General features: G+C 40.9%; 1 protein-coding gene across 3 annotated transcripts in view; it reads left to right on the top strand.

The window, feature by feature from the left end:
• LOC109044525 (stathmin-2) overlaps positions 1-19,893 on the top strand; it is a 46,053-nt gene that overhangs the window by 23,346 nt on the left and 2,814 nt on the right. The window contains exons 1-4 of one of the 3 annotated variants that reach the window (XM_019062299.2): positions 990-1,149; positions 11,546-11,706; positions 16,819-17,010; positions 18,971-19,111. In XM_019062299.2, coding sequence (XP_018917844.2) covers positions 1,059-1,149; positions 11,546-11,706; positions 16,819-17,010; positions 18,971-19,111 — 585 coding nt within the window. In that variant the 5' untranslated portion in view covers positions 990-1,058. Of the gene's footprint in view, positions 1-989; positions 1,150-3,026; positions 3,454-11,545; positions 11,707-16,818; positions 17,011-18,970; positions 19,112-19,893 lie in introns of those variants that run through there. The other 2 variants (XM_019062298.2, XM_019062300.2) reach the window with 2 other exon arrangements.

Raw genomic sequence — 19,893 nt, 5'->3', positions numbered from 1 at the left:
TCTTTCCTCTCTTTTGCTTCCTCCTTTTTTTCTGGCAAAGAGGAGGGGGGGACGCTCCTCCTATGAATTCGCCCATGTCAAAGGTCAGGTTTTAGGTTTCTCAACTCGCGGTCGACCATGTGGCGAGGCGTGAATGATCGATTATCGATATTTCTTCATTTGTAGCTATGGTAAAGAATCGATTATTAAGGTGTTCGCTGCGAACACCCTGTCTATCGATCCTTTTCCATAGGTTTAAACGGCATAACAATCGATATATCGCAAACCACGCCACGCTACTGCGGTCGACCCAGCGCGCACCCAACAGCAACCAAATGCCCTAGAGCTTCCTTTGCTCTCGTCTCATGATGACTCACCGATCGGGCCGGAGATACGTGCTGACTCCTGTTTTTTTCGGCGAGGCAGTGTGGAGGAAAACAATCCAGGCTCAGTTGCCATCTGAGTTCTGTCCAGGCTCGTCGTCATCCATCGTGCGTCGCCGAAAGCTCGCATCGTAGGCCTAAACCTTCGGCAGTGTTAACAGTTCGAGAAATTCTGTAACCCTCTTCCAGTCCCTTGACCTCCGTTTCGGTTATGGCGTCCGGCAATCCAAAGTCCTATCTCATGAGGCCTGCTGTAGTCGCGGGCACTGAGTTGCCAACGAACGAGGACGTACTGAATGCAGTCTTTATCGTTGGAGGAGTGTATCGAGAATTCCCAGCAGCGTTCGTGAAAGTGTTGAGGAAGTGGTGGACACGCTGCTGTCCATCTGGGACAAAGCGGGAATCCCTACGAGGGATCGGGCCTATTGTGTGCAGAAAGCCGAAACATTATGCAACACTTGGCAGAAAATTCGGGATAAAGTTTACTTGTTTGAAATGATTGAATTTCCTAAAATTTTTAATATGTCGAGCGAGGATGCCAATTGTGTGCAGATAGCCGAAAAATTATACAACACTTGGCCGGAAATTCGGGATAAATTTTACTTGTTTCAAATGATTGAATTTCATAAACTTTTTGATATTTCGAGCGAGGATGCGCGCGCGAGGATCTCGGAAGCTGAACGTCGCCTGTTGACGATGAGGCGACCTTCTCTCACTCTGATTGAAGCGATTAACAATTGCAGCCTTGAGGATTGGCCGAACAGAAAACGAGAGGAAATCAACGGAAGTACGTATGAATTTGTCGTATAGATTAGAGTACCTATATTGAGAGAGCATGGCCACTGGTGTTACCACCTCTGATCGGCTCAGCCATCTTAGACTGAATGGAGCCCTTAGGACCCAAAAATGGCGGACGCCATTAATTAATGTAATGCAAAATGACTCAAAATGTAGTTTTCTTTGCTTATCGTAACGAGAAATTTACCCAAATGCACTATTGCGACTTCTTTACATATTTTTAAGGCTAATCGTGTGCAATTTTTGAGAAAAATTATCTTAGATTGTAGTAAGGTTGGCAGCAAGTGCGGTTGGTGAAAACCGTCAAAAGTTGGCAATGACCCCCCCCCCCCCCATCCACAAAAACCAAACAGAGCACCGCCACTTTTGGGTCCATGGGGCCCAGTGGCCATACTCACTCAATATAGGTACTCTAGTATAGATCGTATTCGATACGTCAAACGGGTGAGATAGTATCGATATAGATTGGTTCAAAACGTTTTGAACTAATGTTGTGTTATGTGTTTAACGTCATGTTTATGTTTCAACGTCATGTTTATGTTTCAACATAAAAATAGCCTCAAAAGTCAGTTGACGAGTGATCTGACGGAGCGGGTTTTTTGCGATAGGTTTTTGCTTCGTATGAATACTAATTGGCCTAGAGTAGATAAAATGTGATGAGGAAAGCATCTAAATTTGCAGGTTTAGTAAAAAAATTCATGTCCGACCTTTCCGATTGACTCGATCCACTGTGCGCCGTGTTAGATGGGATTAATCTGCCGTGCTTAGGAAAACGCCGTATGAACATTCGAGAGTTGCCAAATCTCCTGAGATATAATGCTTATTTTTGAGGAGAGTTATGAATATTTTTCCTTGATATTTTCATTAACTTAAGGTGAAATTGCGATCAAAATGGAGATGTCGCATGTGTAAGGGATTTGCGATTTGACCAATGATTCTTACGTAAAAGCTCGCGAGAAACACGATGGTGCCACTGGTTTTCTCTGAAATCAACTCCTAAGCTCAAAAAAAGCTCTCAAGGCCAAAATGGATGGGATATCCCACCCTACCCTGAGAGTCCACCTCTACATCAAAACAAACTCTCCATGCAAAGATAGGGAGCAAATACATTGGCAGGGTTGCCACTTTATTTGGGGACTCCAAAACTGAAAACACGGCATCACTGCTAATGTATTTGCTCCCTATCTTTGCATGGAGAGTTTGTCCTGATGTAGAGGTGGACTCTCAAGGAAGGGTGGGATATCCCCTCCATTTTGGCCTCAACTTGAGAGCTTTTCTTGAGCTCGGGAGATGATTTCAGAGAAAACCAGCGGCACCATTGTGTTTCTCGCGAGTTTTTATATAAGAATCCTTGGTCAAATCGCAAATCCCTCACACATGCAACATCTCCATTAGCTGAAAAATTGGAAGAAATACATTCTCAAGTTTATCAGGAAATTCGTGTTTTATCGAAGGAAATTAGGCAACGCCTGAAGGTTCATACGGCGTTTTTCCTTAGCACGGCAGTATTCCGCGGCGAGGTCTTATGGCCCTTCGTCAGCGCGACCCAGCGGCCCGGATTTTGCCTGGATGGCTGCCGGGCAAACGAACCCGAACTTGAATGGAATCCGCGTCCTTGTGTCAACCCACCGCGTCCCTGGTATCAACAACACCCGCGCCGGGGCGGGGCGGGGACCGTCGCTGGATTCTCGAATCGCCATGACGAACTCCCGATTCGCGATAAGACGGTCCCCAGAAAACGCTGACTCCTGTTTTTTTCAGCGAGCCCGCTCTCAGTCGGGAAGAAGGCCTCTCGGAAGTCGTAGCCTTGTCCGCGCAGTCTACCTATCTATCGCAACTCCGATTTCACTCATTTCGAACGGAATTCAACGCTGTTTTATCATGGCTCAGTGTCCACCATCTGTGCCATTCGGCGGGGAACTTCCGTCGAAAAGAAGGGTCTTGGAAAGGTTCTTGTCTCACCTGCGCGACGGACATACCCTTCGCCAAAGCGCGGAGCGGACGGTAGATCACTTCGCGGCGTTGTGGAAAGAATCCCATGTGCGTACGGAAAGGGAAGAGCTTACTGTGCTCCAAGTGGAAAAGCTCTTCGAGGAGTGGTTGGGACTCTACGAGATGGCGGAGAAACACAGGAGGGAAGTCGAGGACCTCTCCAACGTGGCGCAAGAGCTTTCAGCGCGGAAAGTGCGGGAGTTGTTCGCTGCGATGCTGGCTATTCGATTGAAAGCAAATGTGTTTTTCAGGCGTTTGGACGATCTCTTCGATGTGGCTGAAGAAAGGAATTTCTACGGAAGTATGTATGGCTTTTTCGCTTTGTGTGGCTCAAAAATCAAATTCGCCCGAAACTTAGATTTTGTGTCCCGTGTTTTGGCAGAATTAGTTTTCGGGACGAATCAACTTTTTTGGTATGATCAATGGTCATGCGTAGAGAATGGCAGGAGACAGGTTGCAAAAGAGGGTATTCGATCGGGTTCCTCCTGGGAGGAGGCGCAGAGGGCGCGATGGGAGGTTGATAGGGATGGGTTTGAAGCAAGGTGCTCGGTGCCCGAGGGTTTGTGGTTTGACAGGGGGCAGTGCTGTCGTGCTAAGGAAAAATGGCGTACGAACATTCGAGAGTTGCCAAATTTCCTTCGAATAAATGTTCATTTTTGAAGAAGGTTATGAATATTTTCCCGTTAAATTTTCAGAATCTTTAGGTGAAATGGAGATGTTGCATGTGTGAGGAATTTGCGATGTGACTATTAATTCTTATGTAAAAGTTCGCGAGAAACACGCCAGTGCCTCTGGTTTTCTCTGAAATCATCTCCCAAGCCCAAGAAAAGCTCTCAAGTTGAGGCCAAGATGGAGGGGATATCCCACGCTATCCTGAGAGTCCACCTCTACATAAAAATAAACTCTCCATGCAAAGATAGGGAGGAAATACATTGACAGGGCTGCCACTTCGGGGACTCCAAAACTGAAAACACGGCAACCCTGCTAATGTATTTGCTCCCTATCTTTGCATGGAGAGTTTGACTTTATGTAGAGGTGGACTCTCAGGATAGCGTGGGATATCCCCTCCATTTTGGCCTCAACTTGAGAGCTTTTTTTGAGCTTGGATGTTAATTTCAGAGAAAACCAGTGGCACCATCGTGTTTCTCGCGAACTTTTACATAAGAATGGACCACTAGACAAGGTACGAATTTCAGCATTCTGATACATGCTTCTTAACCAAAATTTCACGTAGAACACGATGCGCACAACGAAAATTACCGAAATCAACTCCTTACGAAGGTATTCAATAATTCTTGATGCGTGAATTCAAACCACCCGCTCATGAAAACTCAATGCTCTACGTGATACACATCGCGCTAAACGTTTATCGTGACAGTCTCTGCGTCATAAAAATCTGGCAACCTCAATCTTGACGCTTTGGCTCAGCTACAGCAAATTGCTGATAGTTTGAACAACACATGGTGGGAAATGAACATTGCTCGATTGAGAAGATTGCTGAAACCGTTGTAGTGCGCGATTTGACTCAAGTAGAGCTTTGAGTTTCTTGTGAGCGGGCAGTTCAAATTCCTCGAAACCAATGTGAAATAAAAACGTTAATATCTTCGTTAGGAGTTGGTTTCACTAATTTTCGTTGTGTGAATAGTGTTCTACGTGAAATTCCGGTTAAGAAACATGTATCAGATCGCTTAAATTCGTACCTTGTCTAGTGGTCCATTAACAGTCAAATCGCAAATCCCTCACACATGCAATATCTCCATTTTTGCGAGGGCACTCGGAACGCATCGCGGCATAGCCGAAGATCCACTCGGACCAAGACCGGGCGAATTTCCGGGGCGAAATTGGAGGAAAGGAGGAGGCAGGATCGGCGACCGCGGCCGGGACTTTCTCGCTCGATTTCACGCGCCGCGCTGCGCTCATTACGTGCGTGAGAACCGAGAAAATCGTAATCGCCGCGCCCGGGCTAATTATCCTCCCGCGACCCGCTCCTCCCCGCCGGATTTTCTTTTCTGCCCGCCATCAATGGGAGGAACCGCCGCGCCGTCCGACGCCCGCGCTCTCGTGCTAAGGATAAAACGCCGTATGAGCATCCGAGAGTTGCCAAATTTCCCCCAATAAAAGCACAAGGAGAAAAAAACCTCGTGCGTGGGACCCGAAGTTTAGGTCATATGGATCTCTGAAGTTTTCAGATTGAGCATCTGAACACTTCAGATCTAGCTGTCGAGGTTCGGATTTCACATCTGAAACTTCAGTTCCTACATCTGAAGTACTATAGATGTGAGAACCGAAGTTTTTCGGATGTGAAAACTGAAGTACTTTAGATGGAAGAACTGAATTTTCAGATGTGTTATCCGAACCTCGACAGCTAGATCTGAAGTGTTCAGATGCTCAATCCGAAAACTTCCGAGATCCATATGACCTAAACTTCGGGTCCCACGCACGAAGTTTTTTTCTCCGTGCAGGGTGTCTACAAGTCCGGAATTTCCGCAGAAAGACCGGAGGTAGTACTGATTTTTTAAGGGCAGTTCGGAAGTACTGAAAAAGTGCGGAAATTTCGCAAGAAGGTCCTGATTTTTTTCATTTCTCTGTTAGGTATTTTTGTCGCAATTTGAGCGGGAAATCCAAATTCTTGAAATTTTTCGAATGTCGTCAATCAGAGGTACTGGAAAAGTACTGAATATATATGTTGAGAAGGTACTTAATGTCTTGGGAATGCGCTGAAAAAGTATTGGACAAGTACTGATTTTCGGCCAGCTTTTAGTAGACACCCTGGTCAGGGAAAATCGGGAAATGTTAGGGAAAATTTGTTTAATCACCTTCATTTGCCTTCTAGAATGGGTTTGAGGTTTCGAATAAGAAATTTTGCCTGAAAACTATTTTCAATTATGCCTTATTAACCATCCGTCACATCTTCAATTGTCAGGGAATTTCACCAAAATGTGTGAGGGAAATCAGGGAAATACCAGGGAATTTCATTTTCTAAATTCTGTGGCAACCCTGTAAAAGGTTAATTTGTGAGAAGAGTTATGAATATTTTTCCTCTAAATTTTAAGGTACTGTAGACTGTAGGTTAAAGTATATACCTGTAGACGGGAGAGTATTGCCATCTCTGTGCTGCTCTCTGATTGGTTTAAGGCTATCATGGAGCTCCAAAGTCGGCCCAATGTAAAGAAACCCGACCTAAAGGAAAATGTTTTATCGGCTGAGATTTGAATGATAATCACACTCGAAGGTTAATTTTCGGCAAAAATATCCATCGAAGTTCGACCCGAACCCAATTCAGAAGTTGGATACAAAAAAATTCCATCACATCCAAAATCAAGTCTAGAACTTAGTAGAACTTTGTCGCCATTTAGTTTTTTTACATTGGGCCAAACTATATAGGAGCGAAGGGGCCGGGGTTCGTTTACATCGGGCCAACTTTAGGGATCCATGATAGCCGACCAATCAGAGAGCGGTACACTTTCTCTGTAGTAAAAGGATTGAGATGGCAATACTCTCCCGTATACAGGTGCCGTATATTAAATTGCTGATGAAATTCTGTGAAAAATCGGGAGACAAGTATACGTAAGTTTTCCAGGAAATCCGCACTTTATTAAAGGCAACTTGGCAACACCTAATGGCTTGTGAGACGTTTTTCATTAGCACGGCATCCGTCGCGGTCGACTCTGACGAGTTCCGTGTTGAGACCTTGTCTCTCCTGTGGCGGGAGAATTTCGCGAATTTTATGGAGATCGGCACTGTCATGCTGCACCCCCCCCCCCCTCTCCGTTTTTTACTCGATTATTCTCTGAGGATGTAAGAAAAACAGGGGTGGCAACCCAGCTGCCAAGCGGTCCATCCCTGCAATCTATTCGATGAGCGGACAGCAGGCTCAGCGAGCTAATTGTTGAAATTGATAGACGAAACGATAGACAAAGAAGACATATGGAGAATGGAGCGATCTTATTGGTTGAAATAGATGGTTCCTATAGATTAAGGGATAAAATTATGGATTATCCACAGGGTCTCTCGTGGACCTACCTTCTTTGTCCATTGAAAGCACCTTCTTCCCCCAATAAGATCTCTCCATATCCCTTTCGTCTTTTTTGTCTATAGCTTTGTCTATCAATTTCAACAATCAACCCGCAGAAGCAGTTTCCTGTGAAGCATCCTCTTGGGGAGATTGTAGACGTATCCAAGGCTTTCGGCGGTCTGAAAATACTGGAAAGTCAAGGAATTTTGAGAGCAGCTTTTAGTGGAAGTCAGTAAGAATGCCAAGAAAAAAAAATTCGAAGTAAAAAAACTTAATCGCCGCAGAAAAGTTGCTAAGGGAGTTAAAGCGGATTTCCCTGTTTTTGGAAATTCTGTTCGAGGGCCAGAGAACGTCAGGAAATTCACAACTTTTAGAGGCCGGGAAAGTTAGGGAATCGGAAAATTAAGAAATTATGAAAACCCTGCGTATCATTTTGTCACTCGGCTGACAATAAGAGCGGAACTACACGTTGAGATCAGCCTGGGAAAGCATTGAGTTATATGGGCGACAGGGTTCATCGCGAAGTAGACATACGTCCTTATGTCAAGGCGGTTGACGATTTGATGGCGATCTCTACATCTTTGTTTTTTATGCTCTCCACAATCGCAAACCTATTAAGTTCAAAACCAATAATCAAAAGCAAGTAACATGTAGAAGTAATAATACTGAACGCACGGTGACCCTCGCCCTTCACCGATTCCGGGTAACTTTAATTTGAGACCCCTAATTACGTCAGTTGCATCATCATACATTTTGAGCAATTGTGATATAGTTTTAACCGTGAGCTCGAACCTTGATGCTTCGCGCCAAAATTTATCACAGTTCATCGTCTCTTAATCGCACTCAAAAATTATCAGTAATCGATGAAGCCTCCTATTTCGCGCCAAAATTTGTCTCTCTGTATAATCTAATCATCCGTAAAAAAAAATTATCAGCATGTGGCATTCACGGAGGTATCAATCGCATCAGCATGCCTTTCAAATATTTTACTGCCTCTTCTTCGGATTTCACGTTCCCTCTTTTTATTTATCGTCGCTCAAACAGAGTAATTTTATCACGGGGTGAATTTTTTGGTTGAAGTAATTATCCTTCAATCCATCACATAATGCTGAAAAGCGTACCTTTCCTGAACTTTCAGTGACTTTAGATTGGTTACCGGTTAATTATTGCATGCCCCTTTTTCAGGAGACAAAAAATTATTAATAACAGATTTTTGGATTTAGCCGTGCGAGGTGTTATCTATCTAGTATTAAAAACATACTAAATTCAAAAAATTATCACTCGAAGGAAGAAGAGATCGTCACTAGCAGAAACTTTTAATGTTGGCCGAAATTCCTCGCATTGATAATGAAATTCGCAAAATCCGCATCTCGCTTTGCGACGTTGCCGCTTCTTTGCTACTTTTAATTTTTACAAAAGAAAGACTTCGAACAATAATATTTTTTGGGATCAGTAACACTGACTCATCTTCATTCTAAGCAGAAGGGCTTGCGAAAATTTCGAGCAGTACCTTTAGTTAGCCCAAGTTTTTTTTTCCCCTCGTTATAACAGAAAAACTGCAGAGATTTTGAAAAGTCTCAATCGAGATGCGAACTAACCGACTTCCGCGATCGATATTTTTTTCGCCATGCGATCAAAGTAGGACCTCCGAACAGAGGGACGTAGAGTACCTTTAAACTGCCATGCAAAGGACAAAAGCCGCATGAACAAAGCACCGATTTCCTCCGATTAAATATTTATTTTTAAGGAAAGTAATGAAAAGTTCCGGAAGGAAATTTTCGTTTATCTTATAGTTCAAATCGCGAATAAAATTCGTGGAATAATTGAAAGACAAGAATAATTGGATCTTGGAAATTCGTATTATAGAATCGAAGGAAACTTGGCAACGTCTGAAGGCTTATTCGTCGTTCTTCTCAAAGCATAATTGTGTTGGAAAAGTATGGTTATTGTGGAATCCATCTTCGATTGGCCCACCGATCCCTCGACTCGATCTTAGGATCCCAGGTTCGCGGTGTACTACATCAGTCGAAAACCGTGTGGTGAACGCGCAGTGCGTGAAGTATTCTTGTAGTCTTGTAGGCGCTAATATGCGTTTTGAGCGTTCACCGCGTTAGTAGTGTACGACTGTACGCTCTTTCCCGTCGTTTTGCAGCGGGTATGTTACTAATAGATCCATTAATAAAGGCCCGCACTGCTCCATGGGAATCGGCGCCATTTTTCGTGGCGGGGTGCAAAACCTAGTTTCTCAATTTTGTTTATGTACCATTTCTACCTTTTTTCTCCTCTTTTTTTCCACATTTTTTTGATCGATAATACTTTTTAGAGTTAAATTCAACCTTGAAAGTGGTGTTAATACTTGATATAGGGTTATCCTCATCCTAAATCAAGTATTGGCACCACTTTCATGACTGTATCCAGGGGCGGACTGGGACGAAAAAAGTTACCGGGAAATGTACAGCCAAACCGGTCCACAACTGAAATGGGGTGGGGGGGGGGTCACCGCCCAGAGAAGGGGGGTCCGGGGGCCCTCCCCCGGAAAATTTTGAAAAATAAGCACCTCACGAAGGCATTTTTAAGCACGAACATACGCAATTAGAGTGATAAAATATTTTTAAAGTTGGCTGCGACCATGGAGCATAAAGCGGCCCTGTGGAACAGTGGAGGCCCTTGGAGCTTCACCCTATTTTATGAGAAAGTGACCAGTTCTTTAAGATTTTATCCCATTTCTCCACATATTTCTAGACTATGGAGATAAAGATAGTAAGAAAGAAAGAAAGAAAGACCAATAAAAAGAAAAAGAGAACAACACAATTAACCGACTGGCTCAAAATACCAACCGGCCCACCGGGATTTTTCCCGGTGTTCCCGCCTGCCAGTCCGCCCCTGACTGTATCAACTCTTGAAAAGTAGTATCGAAATAAAAAAAAACTGGAAGCTGAAAAAATGGACTTCAGCGGTTTTCGCACGACGCAACTCAATTCAGATCTGCGTATTACGCATGCCTCTCGATTCGCGAGTGTAACGCATGAACGGTGGCGATTCTTGTCAGTTGACAACACTGGTGTTTCTTCATTTAAATGTATGCAAAACAGTCGATTTATGGCAAGGCAGCTTGCTTCACGCACAATCGATATTTTCAATGGATTTTAATGGAGGTATAAAACAGTGTCGCCAACTTTATACTTTAATGGATTTAAATGGAGGAAAAACAGTGTTGCCAAATTGCAAGAATCGCCTCAGCGATAAAAAATATCGGTAAGAACTTACTCTTGAATTGGCCGGGAGGGAGGGGGGGTGTGTTTTTCACTCACAAGAGGCACAATAATTACTCAGCGGTAAGACCAATTGAGATTCAAAGAGCAGGATTTGAAACGATTTTAACAATAGGACGTTTAATGATGGTTTTTCAGGCATGTCCTGTCTTGCCTCCATAGGTGAACGAACACGAGAAGCTGATTTCTCTTACTCCTCCGACGTAAGAGCGTAGCGTATCTCAATATCTACGTGAGCCCTGTTCTCCGTATAACTCTATGCTTTTCGAAGCTCATGTGGAAATGGGGATACACCCTTACGTCGGATGAGTGACGATGTTTGAAGTGTAACCCGTGGGAAAGTCAAGGCTTCGCGGTTGTTACAAAATTCAATGGGTCAATATTTAATCACTTTTTTCGGAATTTCTCGAAATTTTTTCAAGAATCTCGAAAATAGAGTACCTATATAGGGAGAGTGGACATGTCGAAAATTTTGAGGTCAGGTGATGGAGCTCTTAGACTCCAAAAGGGTAGTCAATCTATGAATTCAAATTATCCAGAGTGATTTATAATCACAATTGTTGGCAACTGTCGTTGGTAAAGCACGTATTTGACTTGGTTTTTGCATTAACTTACTCATTTTTGCGGAAGAATACTTGCGTATGAATTTTCTTGTCCATTTTCGTTTGATATTAGAGTCTAAAGATTGACAGTGACATTTTTCGTTTTCAAAGGTTACCTACCCTTTTGGGCCCTAGGAGCTACGTAATTCGAGTTGTCCATACTCTCCCTATGTAGGTACTCTACTCGAAAACCAATATCATTTCATCACTGGAAATTCAAGGAAATGATTCGTTTTTTCGCCTCTCTACAGAATAAATATTTAACACCTACGCACAGGATTGACGAATAGTGCTGGGTCCCTACTATTCCTGGGGGACCTACCTCAAGGCAAAAAAATGTCTTTAAATTTTCACTAGATTGAAGAATTTGAATTGTAGTCTTTAATCTCTAAACTATAAATATGAATTTACTAACATCCTGTTATTTTTAGTTCGGGTCACATTTTTGTGTGTTTTTTCATTGTGTTCTCATCAATTCAAATTCAATGTTTTGTTTTGTTTCAGTTGATGTCAAAGTCGAAGAGAAGAAAGGTGGAATCAAGTTTGAGCTGATCGAAAGTCCTGCCAACACCCCGCCACCAAAAACCAAAAGTTCCTCTCCAACCAGAACTATTTCTTCCGAAAACATTGATGAGAAACTAAAGGCTGCTGCAGAAAGGAGACTGGTAAGCTGCAGTCTATATTTTACTTCAAGTATTTCTCTTTTCACCCAGAAACGGGCAGACTTAGTTGTATTTTTGATAATTTTTCCTAAATTTTCCTTTTTCACGGAATCATGGCTTCTCATATTCTCACGAAAATTAAAGGGAATTTCCCATGAATTTAGCCAAAGTAAAATGAATTCCATGGAATCGTTTCTCTTATTTTTTTCTTAAAATTATTTAGGACGTAAAATCGTTCAATGCGCCACCAATTATGTACGAAATCTTGTAATCTGAGCATCTTTTCAAAGCTTTTGCATTGTTTCGCGAAGAATGACTCCATTTTTCCAAAGGGTATCCCGGGATAAGCATGTCAAAATGCCCTTGCGAATGGATTTTTATTTTAACCATTTTAAGTCATCAAGGGTGTCCTAAAACTTAGGTTTTGGGGGATATTAGCCCCCCAACCCCCTCCGCCCCCCCTCAGACCCCCAAAAACCGCTTTTTTGGGCTATTTTTGACTATGCTAACGTCATTTCCTCATAACTTTCGTAATTTTCGATAGAATTGAACCAAAATTTGTCAGAATCTACTTCAATTAGCTTAGTTTTTGTAGAAAAAAATTCATTATCATCGGATAATATTTTAGCCTCCAAAAAAATTCGTAAAATTTTTGAAAAAATCATTTTTTTCCTTTTTTCGCGGCTAGGTGGCGTATGGAAACATGTACACAAACAAAAATTGTCTCTTTTCTTAAGTTATACATCCAATAAGATACAGTAAAAATTTCGTGTTGATCGGAGTGGTGCGCCATACTTAAAAACGCAATTTTCTAACCTCAAAACGGCCTAAATGCCACCATTAGCCTCCTTTGATAACTAGGCGTGGAGAGATGTAGAGAGAAATATCCGGTTTTATCGTCTCACCTCTTAAGTGATCCACTTAAGTACCTTGAGTCAAAATTTCGAGTCGATCAGAGTGGTGCGCAACACCCAAGCACGCAATTTTCTAACCTCAAAACGCCCAAATTGCTCATTTCGGCACCCATTATCACTCCGTGTGAAAAAATAAGAAGAGATACATCCGATATTATAGTCCTACCTCATGACTTAGGCACTTAAGTGCATTTCGTCCAAATTTCGTGTCGATCAGAGTGGTGCGCAACACCCAAGCACGCAATTTTCTAACCTCAAAACGCCGAAATTGCCCATTTCGGCACCCATTATCACTCCGTGTGAAAAAATAAGAAGAGATACATCCGATATTATAGTCCTACCTCATGAATTAGGCACTTAAGTGCATTTCGTCCAAATTTCGTGTCGATCAGAGTGGTGCGCAACACCCAAGCACGCAATTTTCTAACCTCAAAACGCCCAAATTGCCCATTTCGGCACCCATTATCACTCCGTGTGAAAAAATAAGAAGAGATACATCCCATATTATTGTCCTACCTCATAAATTAGGCACTTAAGTGCATTTAGTCATAATTTCGTGTCGATCAGAGTGGTGCGCAACACCTAAGCACGCAATTTTCTAACCTCAAAACGGCCAAAATGCCTATTTCAGCACCCATTATCACTCCGTGTAAAAAAAAGAGAGGTGGGTACATTCGATTTTATAGTCCTACCTCATGAATTAGACACTTGAGTACCTCGAGTCAAAATTTCGTGTTGATCAGAGTGATGCGCAACACCCGAACACGCCGCTTTCTAACCTGAAACCTCCCAAAATTCCCATTTTGGCATTCATTATCACTGTATGTCAGCCAAGATCCCGCTTGAAAATTGTATGATGCACATTTCAAAGTTTATTTTGGCACCCTGCCGCGTAGCAGACCCGGTCACTCAGGGAAACCTCTAAACTCCTAGGATATATGTATATGACGGTAGGGAGGCTCGCTCATCCCCCACGAAGAAGCGTTCCCTCGTCCAAACTTCCATAATACGTAGCGGTGCAATGAGTGCTGGCAAATTCAAGTCAATAAATTAACAAGAGGTTAGAAAGAATCCTAAAGTCAAAGGAAAACACTTTTTCAGTAAAGAAACTTTGTTGTGAGTGAAAGAAACGGGGTTTTTTTTTTTAAATATAATTAACATTTACAATTGTAGAGATGACAAAATTATTACTTAAGGTAAGACATGATATACAAATCGGAATATAAACAAAAATCAGTGGCAAGAAATAAATACGAGTGATAATACCTCTGAAACAATTTGTACGTATATTAGGTTAAAACAAAAACAAAAAACAAATTGAAGGTGTGGTTTTTTTTTTCTTTTTTTTTGAAGTGGGTCAGACTTCACGTAGTGTGTCTGGGGATTCATGAAGGGAATCTCTCTGGGCGAGCTGAAGGGTATACTGAGGCCAATGCTAGACCACGGTAAATACGACTATATTAAGGTAAATACGACTATATTACGGTAAATACGTCTCCTGTAATCCGTTGAATTCGGCTATTTAAGCGTTAAATTCGACTAATTGTCCTAAGTATTACGTGACAGATTGACTTGAATTTGCCAGCACTCATTGCACCGCTACGTATTATGGAAGTTTGGACGAGGGAACGCTTCTTCGTGGGGGATGAGCGAGCCTCCCTACCGTCATATACATATATCCTAGGAGTTTAGAGGTTTCCCTGAGTGACCGGGTCTGCTACGCGGCAGGGTGCCAAAATAAACTTTGAAATGTGCATCATACAATTTTCAAGCGGGATCTTGGCTGACATACAGTGATAATGAATGCCAAAATGGGAATTTTGGGAGGTTTCAGGTTAGAAAGCGGCGTGTTCGGGTGTTGCGCATCACTCTGATCAACACGAAATTTTGACTCGAGGTACTCAAGTGTCTAATTCATGAGGTAGGACTATAAAATCGAATGTACCCACCTCTCTTTTTTTTACACGGAGTGATAATGGGTGCTGAAATAGGCATTTTGGCCGTTTTGAGGTTAGAAAATTGCGTGCTTAGGTGTTGCGCACCACTCTGATCGACACGAAATTATGACTAAATGCACTTAAGTGCCTAATTTATGAGGTAGGACAATAATATGGGATGTATCTCTTCTTATTTTTTCACACGGAGTGATAATGGGTGCCGAAATGGGCAATTTGGGCGTTTTGAGGTTAGAAAATTGCGTGCTTGGGTGTTGCGCACCACTCTGATCGACACGAAATTTGGACGAAATGCACTTAAGTGCCTAATTCATGAGGTAGGACTATAATATCGGATGTATCTCTTCTTATTTTTTCACACGGAGTGATAATGGGTGCCGAAATGGGCAATTTCGGCGTTTTGAGGTTAGAAAATTGCGTGCTTGGGTGTTGCGCACCACTCTGATCGACACGAAATTTGGACGAAATGCACTTAAGTGCCTAAGTCATGAGGTAGGACTATAATATCGGATGTATCTCTTCTTATTTTTTCACACGGAGTGATAATGGGTGCCGAAATGAGCAATTTGGGCGTTTTGAGGTTAGAAAATTGCGTGCTTGGGTGTTGCGCACCACTCTGATCGACTCGAAATTTTGACTCAAGGTACTTAAGTGGATCACTTAAGAGGTGAGACGATAAAACCGGATATTTCTCTCTACATCTCTCCACGCCTAGTTATCAAAGGAGGCTAATGGTGGCATTTAGGCCGTTTTGAGGTTAGAAAATTGCGTTTTTAAGTATGGCGCACCACTCCGATCAACACGAAATTTTTACTGTATCTTATTGGATGTATAACTTAAGAAAAGAGACAATTTTTGTTTGTGTACATGTTTCCATACGCCACCTAGCCGCGAAAAAAGGAAAAAAATGATTTTTTCAAAAATTTTACGAATTTTTTTGGAGGCTAAAATATTATCCGATGATAATGAATTTTTTTCTACAAAAACTAAGCTAATTGAAGTAGATTCTGACAAATTTTGGTTCAATTCTATCGAAAATTACGAAAGTTATGAGGAAATGACGTTAGCATAGTCAAAAATAGCCCAAAAAAGCGGTTTTTGGGGGTCTGAGGGGGGGCGGAGGGGGTTGGGGGGCTAATATCCCCCAAAACCTAAGTTTTAGGACACCCTTGATGACTTAAAATGGTTAAAATAAAAATCCATTCGCAAGGGCATTTTGACATGCTTATCCCGGGATACCCTTTGTGGCAAGTGTTTTCATTGAAAAATCTCAAATTCAACAAAAATCTAGTTTGTCAGGCACACATGACTCACGGTAAGACTGTAACACTTTTCATGGCCCAATTTCAGACTTTCATTTTTAAATCAATCAAATTCTGTCAATGGGTTTGTTTTTCACTCTCTTTCTAACCAGCTTCAGTTTTTTTTAATTAGCTAGAATATCTTAGAGTCTCGCTTCTGAATCGCAGATTTTTTTAAGGAGCTTCCAATAATGGTATTTGGACTGCTCTGGCCAGTTGGCGCCTAAAAGGTTGCACCTTTCCATTGGAGAAAGAGTATCGGGCGTGGTCTGGCCACGATTTAGAAGTCGAGTACTGTGGCAAGGAGCTTCTTACAAGGCCGGGGAAATGTTACAAATTTGGTATTGCCACAATGGACCACTAGACAAGGTACAAATTTAAGCATTCTGATACATGCTTTATAACCAGAATTTAATGTAGAACACGATTCGTGCAACGGAAATGACTGAAATTGACTCCTAACCAAAATATTTAATGTCTCTTGGCGCATGAATTCAAACCTCCCGCTCGTGAAGACACAGTGGTCTATGTGAATCAGATCGCAAACTAAACGTTACCATAGCAGTCTCTGCGAAACGAAAATTTTGTGATCTCAATTGTGACGTTTTGGCTCAGCCATAGCAAATTGTTTACACTTTGAACAATAAAGGATTGGATATGATAAATGTTAGATGAAGAAGCCTGCGAAAACCGTCGTAGTGCGCGATTTGACTTCCGTAGAGTATTGTTTCTTGTGACCGTGCACTTCAAATTTTCCGAAACCATTGTAAAATTAAAACGTTAATATATTGGTTAGGAGTTGATTTCGGTAATTTTTTATGCAAGAATCATGTTTTATGTGAAATTTTGCATACAAGACATGCATCAGAATGCTTGAATTTGCACTATGTCTAGTGGTCCATTTTATCTTCAGCCCAGTAATCTGTTTTTTTTTTTTTAATTTAGTCCTTAGAAGCTAAGAAGATAGAGCAGCTGAGCAACCAACTATCAAAAATCGAACACGCCATGAAGAAGAGGGACGAAATATCGAAGGAGTTCAGCGTACGTTCCAAGAAAGTCCTGGAGGAAAAGATGGAGCAGTACTCAGAAAAGAAAGAAGCACACATCTCAGAAGTCCTTTGTAAATTGAAAAAACAAGTATGTACACAGGTGTACAGTTTTTACATCGATTCATTTGCCTGACTTTTACTTCTGACTTGACAGCGATCCACGCCCACTGTTAATTTGAAAGGCTTAAATTTTGCTCCTACATGCTTGTTTAGATTTTTTGCCGCTGTGCTTTCCTGCTAAGGAACCAAACATCCTGAGTAGTCTAAACAGGGTGTTCACTATCCGTAGAAACCGGAAAATCCGGAGAATATTAGGAAATTCTCTTTCATTAGGATAAATTTGTAAAATATTAGGAAAATCGGCCTTGGATCAGGAAATTGTAAGTGCATCAAGCATTTTTCAACTACATGCGCTTCGGGACATGCAAAAGTGAAACATTGGACTCAGTTCATTAAATATGTTGGCTCGTAAAAACAAATGTGAGTCAATTTATTTGCACAAAAAATCCGGAAATTTCATTTGAAATATCAGGAAAATCCGAATTGAAATTTTGGTAGATGTTCTGCTTTCTTCTGCAGGAATTTGATAACAATAAATTATAAAAAAAAGTTGTTCAATACAGTACATTCTCTCTGTAAGGAGAACTCAAGAGACCAGCGTCTTCCCTCATCATAGAGAGATTCTCGTTAAAACAATAGTCGATATTTAATGTAGGAAGTTAAAGGAACCGACCGATTTCCTTGTTACGGAGAGATTCTCGTTATTACGATAATCGTTACTGAGAGAAAGTATTGTATTTAACAATTGAGTGTAATAATATTGTAAAATTTTCTTTCAAAATGATGGTTTTCAATTTGATGATAATTAATTGCAATGCATTAGCTATTTAGTGTTCCTTAATTTGGCTATGAAACAATCTTACTTAATAGAATAAACAATAATTTAGCATCAATAGGCTGATTTCTACAAGGAAACGTTTTGGAGGACGTGTATGCTCACGCTCTGTTTTCAAGACAAAGGAAGTAGTTTTTCTTTCATATTTTAAATAAAACTTTAGAAAATTGCAATAAAAAACTTCATTCGGTCCGACTTTCGTTGGTGCGCTTCAGGCGAAGGTAACCAGAAGCAGCAAGTTTCAAAAATGTTAGCGGAAATGCTATTAACTCTCTCCAGAGCATACTTTCTGGAAGAAGTGTAACATCAAGAGATGCAATAGTCTCCATAATCGTATATTGTAGAAATATTTGGGAAGTAAATTGATAGAGTTCAGTTTATCAATTTGTAAATTATCTGCTGTTCATGAAAAACAGAATTTAACTTTCAATGCTCTGAACTACCGCAGCCTGTTCAATTTAATCTTGCTAACCTTTGCTTTGCATTAAAATGTTATCTTTACTACTAATATAGCTTCAAAAACCTCAGCAGTAGTATTAATACATTAATGTACTACCAGGAAAGCCTTGTCGCCAAAGAACTGTAAATTGAATTATTCGTAGCATTATCTGTGAGGGTGTTTTATTGGGTAAGATTCTGGTTTAAGAAGTGCGATAATGTCAAACGAAATCGAAGTTGTGAGATTTTGAAGTTCAAAATTTGGAATCATAGTTTTGAGAGGAAGTCATTCAAAGCTCTCAACTGTCATTTTTGAGGCTTTTGACTTTCTCCTTGAATTGTAACTGTACGCCCTATATTTGCGCAAAAATAAATGAAACTGCTAACAACTTTTTCCTAATGCTAGCAGGGAATGAATTTTGTAAAAATCTCAAATACTGATTACTTGACTTAATATCTGTATCGATAATTTTGCCTTTTTGATTTTAGACACTTGCGATTTTTTGTTCCGTTTCTTCCATTGAAGTTATTCTCAAGATAAGAAGGGATGATATGATGCACACTCACTAGATTTTATCGCTTTTTTCATTTTGCCAAAGCACAATTTTATCTCTTGCTTTTGATATTGTTCACGCGTTTTGTGCTGTTTTCTTTTCAATTTTTGCTCGAACTTCTTTTAATTTTCATTGCTTGTTTTTTTTAATTTTTTAATCAGTTTGAAAACGGAGAGAAAACCCGCCAGAGCTTGGAAAGTGCCCTTGAAGAAATTAAAGAAAACACGAATCTGAAACTTTTACAAGCCTCAAAAAAGAGAGAGAGCCAAATTCAAGAGTTAACCAAAAGGCTGAAAGAACATGTAAGTGGGTCTTCAAAATTCTAATATTAGATATCCTCCTGTCTAAAACAGCAGGAATTTCTTAGGTACAGGCATGAAAGGCTCTGCTTATAGTAATGAAATCAGGTGAACCAGAAATGGCTAAAAATAGAATTTTCTCTATACGCAATCCTTGAAAATTATTTTGCAATCACGTATAAAAGAATTTTTCATGTTGATGAGCAGTGGGTTACTTCCAACTAGCACGAACTAGGAAGCACTGAAGCAGTCTGAAATGTCTCTTGATGGAGCCTAGTAGACCCTCAGTTGTTTATTGGCGGAGAGAGAATGAAGGGAAATAATCTTTGGTACTGACCCAAAGTCCTTACTATTCACCATACCAAAATGGCAGCCAACTGAAATCTTGAAAACTTCAACATAGAAGGCTGCCATTTTGAATTGGCGCAAAATAAAAATCTACAATCTGAACTGAAAAATATCTTTGTTGATCTCCTTTCTTGTCATTCATCCATTTACAGGTTTAAGTAAGATTAGAGAGCAGATATTCCGGAATGTGACATATTCCTAGGAACTGAGTTCATTTAAACCAAGAGTTTTAAGAAAGACCCAAAGGCATTACTGTAGAACTGATTATTACATTTAGATAAGGATGGAGATGTAGGTGTAATATGTCTGGAGTTTTCAAAGCAAATAGTTTGTCGAAACCACTGAAGAGACTACTAAAAAGCACAGCCAGTTGTTGCTTTATAACTCTCCATCAGAGATATTTTCTTCTAGTAAGATCTAAGGAACACCCATGGACA

Source organism: Bemisia tabaci, chromosome 8 (genome assembly GCF_918797505.1).
Source record: "Bemisia tabaci chromosome 8, PGI_BMITA_v3".
Lineage (NCBI taxonomy): Eukaryota > Metazoa > Arthropoda > Insecta > Hemiptera > Aleyrodidae > Bemisia > Bemisia tabaci.
This window is presented reverse-complemented; position numbering and strand designations above follow the sequence as displayed.